Genomic DNA, 9,326 nt, shown 5'->3' on the forward strand with positions numbered 1-9,326 from the left:
TTCTACATATATCAGCAGAGGACATGTAATTTCTCTCACGAGGCACACTTCAATCGTTCTATTTTCCACTTAAATTGTGGAAAACAAAGTAAACTTTAAGTATTCCTTTTAACTTTACACATACCACACTCTACAGACCTCGAATGTTTAGGGGGGTAGACAAAGTTTGGAAAGTCTAAATTTTCAAAAATAGGGGTTGATAGTGTTACAAATGAATATAAGATAAAATTTTATTTTAAAAGAATTCGCAGCTAGGACAACAGGTTTACAATTTGAAATTAATTCAAACAGTCTTATGTCGAGTAGATGAATTATTTGTTTTTATATTTTTGGTACAGTTAGTGTATATCGAGGAAGGGGGGGGGGGTGGCAGGTAGGGTCAAAGCAGGTTTTAAAGTCTGATGATGGAGACCAGAGATGTGGCTCATGTGCTTCTGCATTTTCACTCAGTCTTAGAAAAAAGCAAAATTCTGAACGTTTTTCTTTTTGAGAACAGAACAAATTGCATACATTTCAAAAACTACTCAAAAGTTTATGTCGGAAGAAATACAAAACCTTTTCGTTGCCATTTTCTGTTGAAATATGATGCATTAATTGTTACCATGTAGAGATTAGTTCTAATCATTGTCATTATGGTCAGTGTAAGGAAAGCAATCACTGTGACACAGGTGTGAGTATTGTGGTCCATGGACATCTCGTAATTTTCTTGTCATCAGTATCATGGATTGCTGATCGGTGCAGAAGACCTAATGCATGTATTTCATTCAGTTGTCAAAGCCTATTAGAGAGAGGACCCAATGAGAGAGTGATTCTTGGTCTTCTGAATGTTTTAGAATGTGGTTTGATTTATTGCATTTCTCACACAATCATCACAGAGAATTGCCATTTGTAAGGACTGATTGTATTTGTTTAGTTTTCTGTTATCTCATTTTTTACGACAGTATGATCTTGAGAAGTATGGCACTTTAAATGTTTAGAATAGATTAAAATTCTTCACTCAGTAATACTTATAAAGCCTTCCATGTTTTGATCAACGCTTTATGCAGCAATTCCCCAGAATGGGTACTACAGATGGAGGTAATATGAGAAAATGTTTTAGTTGGGGGGGGATTAAGTTAGATGTTACTAAGCAATTCATTTGTACCAAGTTTTGATGTCGCTGATTATTATTTACATCATATTTCAAGACAGGGACATATTTTAAACATTCTACATATAAAAAATTGAGTTTGAGTTTGGGATTTTATGGAGTCAATCACAAAGGATAAATGAAGCAAATGTTAATCTAGGCTTTATTTCTAATGAATTTTTCACCTCAATTTGTTCATCCAAAAATATTCTGCAATATGATGATGTAAAGTTCAATATAGATATTAAAACTGTGTTTGATCACATTTTCACTCTAACTAGTGGCAACATGTGCACATCCACAATAAGCATCCTCATTGGTTGCCACAGAAATGACTCCACTTTCATGTAAACTCGAAGATGTCAACGCAATTTCTTGTGCATGCAGTGATATCTATAAAGCTCAGTTTTTCTGTGAACTGAGCTGAGATACTTTGTAACAAGACACCTTTTCTTTTTTTCTTTTGGATAAAATAAATTTTCCTGATTTCCCATGTCTAACTTGAAGGTAAATGTAGTCATTAATTATTTTGAGAAAGATTTCATGATGAACTGAAATGCGAATGTAAAATTTTTGTGGAAGATGAAGGTTAAAGACATTCAGCAAGATTAAATCAAATTTGCCATAAATAAAAATGTCAACTTTTAGATATCATAAATAAAGATGTCAACTTTTAGATATCTTAAATAAAAATGTCAACTTTTAGATATCATAAATAAAAATGTCAACTTTTAGATGTCATAAATAAATATTTCAACTTTTAGATATCTTAAATAAAAATGTCAACTTTTAGATATCTTAAATAAAAATGTCAACTTTTAGATATCTTTTCTACTTGTCTACAGATGAAGTACAAGTACATGTATATGAGAGACATGCTTTTGCATAAAAACAAACACTCATTCCAGAGTTTTAAGTGTCATCTTGTTAGTGTTCCACGGTACAAGAATAATTATGTAATTGAATTCTATATGTGGATTACGGTACGTGTATAAGAAAATGAACTGTCAGGACAATAGACGTTTCTGCATTTAACTTGTAAGACTATTTTGACAAATGTAAACAATAATGATATATCAGAGCCCTCACATTGTCACAGCCAACAATGCTCATATGTACTTGAGGTATTGGTAAAAATCCTGTTGTCTGGGAATCTGTTGTTCAAACACCTGTCTCATTACATCCTTTGTAATCCATCAATTTCTCTTTTACAGGAAGTGAGGCATTTTCAGATATCCCCCGGTTCCAGGCCCTGAGTCATATAGATGATTGATTTTGTAATATTGATCCGTATTTCTTCTTGTCCCGTAATGTATTGCCTTCTTCAAGTTTTTCTGTTGATCTGACAATTGTGTTCACTATGCCATTGTTGCCTTATTTTATGTGTACTGTTAAAAGTACAGGTATATTGAAAAGAAAGACAATTCTCTGTACATTAATTCTTTGTGAACCTATACAGAGGCTGAATCAGATGACTTAATGTCGGTCTGTGATGAGCTGTTTCTAGACTGATTTTCCTTCTTTTTTGTAAAAAAGGACTACAATAGCAGCCTTTTTGGCCCCTTAAAACTGAAGAGAGAAAGAGAGTTCTTTTAAAAAAAAGACCAAATTTTATTTGATGTTATGAAAGAGTCCTGATCTTTTTTATGCCCCCGAGATCGAAGGGCATATTGTTTTTGTCCTGTCTGTCATTCTGTAATTCTGTCTGAAACTTTAACCTTGCTAATAACTTTTGAACAGTGATAGAGCTTTGATATTTCACATAAGTATTTCTTGTGACAAGACCTTTCCGTGGGTACCAATATTTTTTACTCTGTTACCTTGACCTTGGAGTTTGACCTACTTTTTGAAAACGTTAACCTTGATAATAACTTTTGAACAGCAAGAGCTAGAGCTTGATATTTCATATGAGTATTACTTGTGACAAGACCTTTCCGTTGATACTAAACCTTTTGAGCTTGACATTTGACCTACTTTTTAAAAAATTTACATTGGTCATAACTTCTAAATGGTAAATATTAGATCTTTCATATTGTACACAGGCATTTTTTGTGACAGGATCTTTCTACTGGTACCAAGATATTTGTCCTTGTGATCTTGGCCATCTTGGAATTGGCCATTATCGAGGGCATTTGTGTTTCACAAACACATCTTGTTTATCAGTTAAATTAAAATGATTTATTGAGAATTACAACTGACTGAAAGTTGCATTAGGATTTTTGGATAAAACACAATTTTGAAACAAAAGCATTACTGTGTACTGTGAAAGGAAATGCTGCTTTTGCCATACATATAGGTCTCAAGATGTGCAAGGTTATGCTTTTAAATGACCGATCTTGAACATACATGTATATATATATTAATATATATATATATATATATATATACATGTATATATGAAATGATGAATCTGTGATATATCATATTATTTGAATATATATACACTCAAGAAGGAGAAATTATCATTTCTATAACTTTATGAATGTATAAATATTTACGTGTAATAAATTGGTTATCAAACACGGGTAAAATAATCGGTGAGCATGAATTTATAATCGGACAGTTTAATATCGCATTCTAGATTATGGTTTTGCAACTTTAATGATATACATATGTACAACTACAAATAATTAATACATGTACAATAGACTTAACACAAATTATGTTTTCTTTACATTGTTTTACATATTTTTTAAGTAAACAGTATGATTGTGATTTTTATTATCTAGAGAAATGTTATGTGATAAAAACAATGGTTTTATTGTATTTTATACTGAATCGATCGAATATTTGAATTAACATAAAATTCCTTTCAACTGTATTAGGGACAAGATCAAAAGTTCAATGTCTGACAAAAAACTTAATTCACATAGTTTTCACCAAGACCCCACCCCGGTTTAAAACTAAATAATTATGATGAATGTTGAAACTAATCGATCAACAAGTAAAAATATACGAATATAAATAACATTGTATACATTTTCTGCAGTTTATTCACAAAAGAAATTGTACATTAAAACTATTAAATGTTCATTAGAATGTAATATTATTATGTGGTTTTTAGCTCACTTGAGCCAGTCCGTCGTCTGTCTGTAAACTTTTCACATTTTCATCTTCTTCTCCAGAACCACTGGGTAAATTTCAACCAAACTTGGCAAAAAGCATCCTTGAGTGAAGGACTTTCACGTTTGTACAAATTAAGGGCCATACCCCCTTCAAAGGGGAGATAATCACAAAAATGCAAAATTAGGGTAGGGTCATTTAAAAATCTTAAAAACCACAGGACCAGAGGAGCTGACATTTACGTAAAAGCTTCCTGACATAGTGCAGATTCAAGTTTGTTCAAATCATGACCCTTGGGGGTAGGATGGGGCCACAATAGGGGATCAAAGTTTTACATAGAAATATATAGGGAAAATCTTTTTCTCCACAATCAATGAGCCAGAAGAGCTGAGATTTACATGAAACTTCCTGACATAGTGCAGATTCAAGTTTGTTTAAATCATGGCCCCTCAGGGGTAAGTTGGGGCCACAATAGGGGATCAAAGTTTACATAGAAATATATAGGGAAAATCTTTGAAAATCTTCTCAAGAACCACTGAGCCAGAAGAGCTGAGATTTACATGAAAGCTTCCTGACATAGTGCAGAATCAAGTTTGTTCAAATTATGGCCTCCGGGGATAGGCTGGGGCCACAATAGGGGATCAAAGTTTTGAATAGAAATATATAGAGAAAATCTTTAAAAATCTTCTTCTCAAGAACCATTGGGCCAAAGAAGTTGACATTTACATGAAAGCTTTCTGACATAGTGTATATTCACTTGTCTTTTTTCTTCTTCCACTGAAGTGTAATGGATGTCGGATAACAGAAACTTACAGGAATTTTTAACCCAGCCACCCCACTCCCCTTTAACTATTTGAATTTAGATTTTTATCTGACACCATTCTTTTGATCTTACTCCTTAGATGAACAACTTTTAGAACTGATCAAAGTAAGTCCTATATAACTATGGAATATGTATTGTGTAATATTTGTAAATCTCTAACCTACTGTGTACCCGGAGAGACAAAGGATTGTTACCATTATAATACCATGTAACTCAGTAAACAAATCTCTAACCTACTGTGTACCCGGAGAAAGGATTGTTACCATTATAATGCCATGTAACTCAGTAAACAAATCTCTAACCTACTGTGTACCCGGAGAGAGGATTGTTACCATTATAATACCATGTAACTCAGTAAACATTTACAGTCTCTAACCTACTGTGTACCCGGAGAGACAAAGGATTGTTACCATTATAATACCATGTAGCACAGTATACATTTACAGTGGGTTTTTTTTTAAATATTACATAGCTAACAACACTTGCATGAGCTTTAGTACCAATGAAGAATTGCAATTGTTAAATGGTTTTCACAATTGTTGAACAAGTATCTTCAGTGCAATGCAGTCCTGTATTATTATACATGTACATGGCTATTTTTTATTGAGTGAGAAACAGGCATTTTGATGATGCATGTACATGTACATTTAAATACTGTCAAACTATAGGAGCCGACATGACTTGCTGTTGTTATTCTAAACAATTGGCTTTTTTTAATTTTTTATAAAAAAACAGATAGGTTTAAATATATCCTACAATGATATGAGAGATATTGTCACTAGTGTCACGTGACTTACATTTTTGACTGACACAAAAATGAATGTGTAGTTATTTATTATGTGTATAATGTAATGGGTGGTCAATAGTTATTAAAATGAAAATTTACATATGTTGGAGAATGCATTCCTGATTTTGAAAGAATGTCCTTTAAATGCTTGAACCCAGCTGCACAAAAGTTAACTTCCAACCATGCAGTTAATGCTACAAACAGTTGGTTAACTTGGGTGTAGTTAATGCTATGAACAGTCATTTAACTTCCATGTAGTTAGGTTAAATTTATTTAGCTTTTGAGCATCTGGGTCTGGAGTATTTAATTATATTAGATAGAAGTTTCTTGTGATTTTAGACTGATTGTGATACATGTCTTTTATTTATTAAAGAGATAGTAGAGCTCATTTTGGCATGTGTGTTTTTTCTCATCCTAAATCATTTTATTCCTTTCTAATATTATAAAAATGATAAAGGAATGGGACATGTATTTGTCAAATTTGAAATGATTGCATATTCTTCACTAGGAGCCAACATATAGAGCAGAATGAAAGCAAAAATTCAGGGGACATAATTTGAAGATTATAATTGTTTTAAACTTGGAAATAAATGCATAAAATTGTTATTATTTACAGGAAATTACTAGTACAAGTAATTTGGACTCATTTAAATTCTTTTTTTTAAAAATTAACTAAATGACGTTTACTATCCCATTAATGCTCATTATATCAAGAAGGGTAATTTCTTGTAATAATGATATAAGCACAATTAGTGCATACTGATTCGCGCGTTTCTTATTGAGGATGGCAGTTACATTTGATAGTTGAAAGTATATTTGTGGCAGCAACAAACCCATGTTTGACCATGAAGAAGCGATACAACCAAAATTAAACTGGTGATGGTTATTAACTTGATGGCTTTTATACGACCGTCATTAGATGGGGTGAATTATGTTATGGCGCTGTCTGGCTGTCTGTCCGGGGTCATGTTTTCCGGACTTTTTTTCCATAACGGATGCATGTACAACTTTGAAATTTGGTCACAATTTCTTCCTCAAGAATTGTAAGAGTAAGTTTGCATTTCAGCTGGATTGGTCCATCCTTGACCTACTTTAGGGCTTCAAGTAGGTCAAACAGTTTTCTGGACTTTTTTCCGTTACAAATAATAATAATAATAATGATTGGTTTTATATAGCGCCTTTTCCAGCATATGCTGCTCAAAGCGCTTTACAATAATCAATGTACATTATTACCCTGGCAGACCTTATATCAATCTAGAACTTTCTCAGCCTCAGGATTACAAGTTCAGTTAGAATTTCAGCTGGATTGGTCCATCTTTGACCTACTTTTGGGCTAAAGATAGGTCAAGCAGTTTTCCTGGCTTTTTTCATTACGAATACAGATATTGTGCTGAAATTTAGTCACAGGCTTCCTCTTGGAGAAATACAGGATCAGTTTGCATTTCAGCTGAATTGGTCCATCCTTGACCTACCTTTGGGCTGAAAGTAGGTCAAACAGTTTTCCAAACTTTTTTTCATCACAGATACAGATATTACCCTGATATTTATGCCCCCATTCAAAGAAGAGGGGCATATTGCTTTGCACCTGTCGGTGGGTAGACCACATGTATGCTCAATATTTTGAGAACCATTCACTTGATCATAATGATACATGTATTTCATATGTGGGTTGGTCATCAGTAAAGAGGTCAAGGGTCGATCTACTATGGACATAGAAATATACTGTCCGCTCAATATCTTGAGAACCCTTTGCTCGACAGACATCAAACTTGGTACACTGGTACATCCTAAGGAGTAGATGGCCCTATTGATTTTGAGGTCACATGGTCAAGGTTCAAACTGGACATAGGAATATACTGACCACTTAATGTCTTGAGAACCCTTTGTTTGACATGTATCAAACTTGGTACACTGGTATATCTTTAGAAGAAGATGACCCCTATTGATTTTGAGGTCACGTGGTCAAGGGTCAAACTGGACATTGGAATATATTGTCAGCTCAATATCTTGAGAACCGTTTGCTTGACAGACATCACACTTGGTACACTGGTACATCTTCAGGAGAAGATAATCCCTATTGATTTTGAGGTCACATGGTCAAGGGTCAAACTGGATATTGGAATATACTTTCCGCTCAATATGTTGAGAACCCTTTGCTTGACAGACATCAAACTTGGTACACTGGTACATCTTCAGGAGAAGATGACCCCTACTGATTTTGAGGTTGCATGGTCAAGGGTCAAACTGGACATAGGAATGTATTGTCCATTCAATATCTTGAGAACCCAATTTTCTTGACAGACATCAAACTTTGTACACTACTACATCTTCAGGAGAAGTTGACTCTTATTGATTTTGAGGTCACATGGTCAAGGGTCAGGCTGGATATTGGAATATACTGTCAGCTCAATATCTTGAGAACCTTTTTCTTGACAGACATCAAACTTGGTACACTGGTACAACTTCAGGAGAAGATGACCCCTATTGATTTTGAGGTCATGGTCAAGGGTCAAACTGGACATAGTAATATACTGTCCACTCAATATCTTGAGAACCTTTTGCTTGACAGACTTCAAACTTAGTACACTGGTACATCTTCAGGAGAAGATGACCCCTATTGATTTTGAGGTCACATGATCAATGGTTGAACTGGACATGGTATTATATTGTCTACTATATTTCAATAATTATTTGCTTGATTGACACCAACTTGGTACACTGGTACAGCATACGGAGTATATCATAAGATGAACCCTATTGATTTTTAGGTCACATGGTCAATCCACTCTTGACATAGGAAGATATTGTCTGCTCAATATTTTTCAATTTTGCACCATGGGGGCATATGCGTTTTACAAACATCTCTCTTGTTAGTCAAAGGCTTCCTCTTGAAGGAATACAAGTTCAGTTTGCATTTCATCTGGATTGGTCCACCATTGACCTACGTTTGGGCTAGAAATAGGCCAAACAGTTTTCCGGATTTTTTTTTATTACTGATGCAGATATTGTCCTGATATTTAGTCAAAGGCTTCCTCTCTGAGGAATACAAGTTCATTTTGCATTTCAGCAGGATTTGTCCATCCTTGACCTACTTTGGACTAAAGATAGGTCAAACAGTTTTCTGGACTTTTTTTTTCATTATGGATACAGATATTGCCCTAATATTTAGCCAAAGGATTACAAATTCAGTTTGTATTTCAGCTGGATTGGTCCATCCTTGAAATCCCCCAAAGGGTTTAAGAGGAGTTGCGGAGACAAGGTACTTGCATAAAATAAATCTAAGTCCAAGGTCCATAACTCATTTAAAAATAGTGATGGAGCATTCCCTTTGTAATATGCACATCTCCACATTGTGATCTTTCTTTGTACCAAGTTTCATCAAAATCCACCAAAGGGTTTAGGAGAAGTTGCGAAGACAAAGTATTTTGAATAGAAAATAACCAAGTCCAAGAACGTAACTCCTTTAAAAAGTCATTGAACAGCTTTCCCCTTGCTGTATGCACACCTCCACATTGTAATCTTTC

General features: G+C 34.1%; 1 protein-coding gene across 4 annotated transcripts in view; it reads left to right on the forward strand.

Moving 5' to 3' along the window:
- LOC125672433 (arrestin domain-containing protein A-like) overlaps positions 1–6,190 on the forward strand; it is a 28,813-nt gene extending 22,623 nt beyond the window's left edge. For 3 of the 4 annotated variants that reach the window (XM_056161131.1, XM_048908685.2, XM_048908686.2), the window contains one exon: positions 2,344–6,190. In XM_056161131.1, the coding sequence (XP_056017106.1) occupies positions 2,344–2,402 (59 nt within the window). In that variant the 3' untranslated portion in view covers positions 2,403–6,190. Of the gene's footprint in view, positions 1–640 lie in introns of all 4 variants that reach the window. The other variant, XM_056161132.1, reaches the window with a different exon arrangement.
- The last annotated feature ends 3,136 nt before the right edge of the window (positions 6,191–9,326 follow it).

The sequence above is a fragment of the Ostrea edulis genome, chromosome 4 (assembly GCF_947568905.1).
Source record: "Ostrea edulis chromosome 4, xbOstEdul1.1, whole genome shotgun sequence".
Classification (NCBI taxonomy): Eukaryota; Metazoa; Mollusca; class Bivalvia; order Ostreida; family Ostreidae; genus Ostrea; species Ostrea edulis.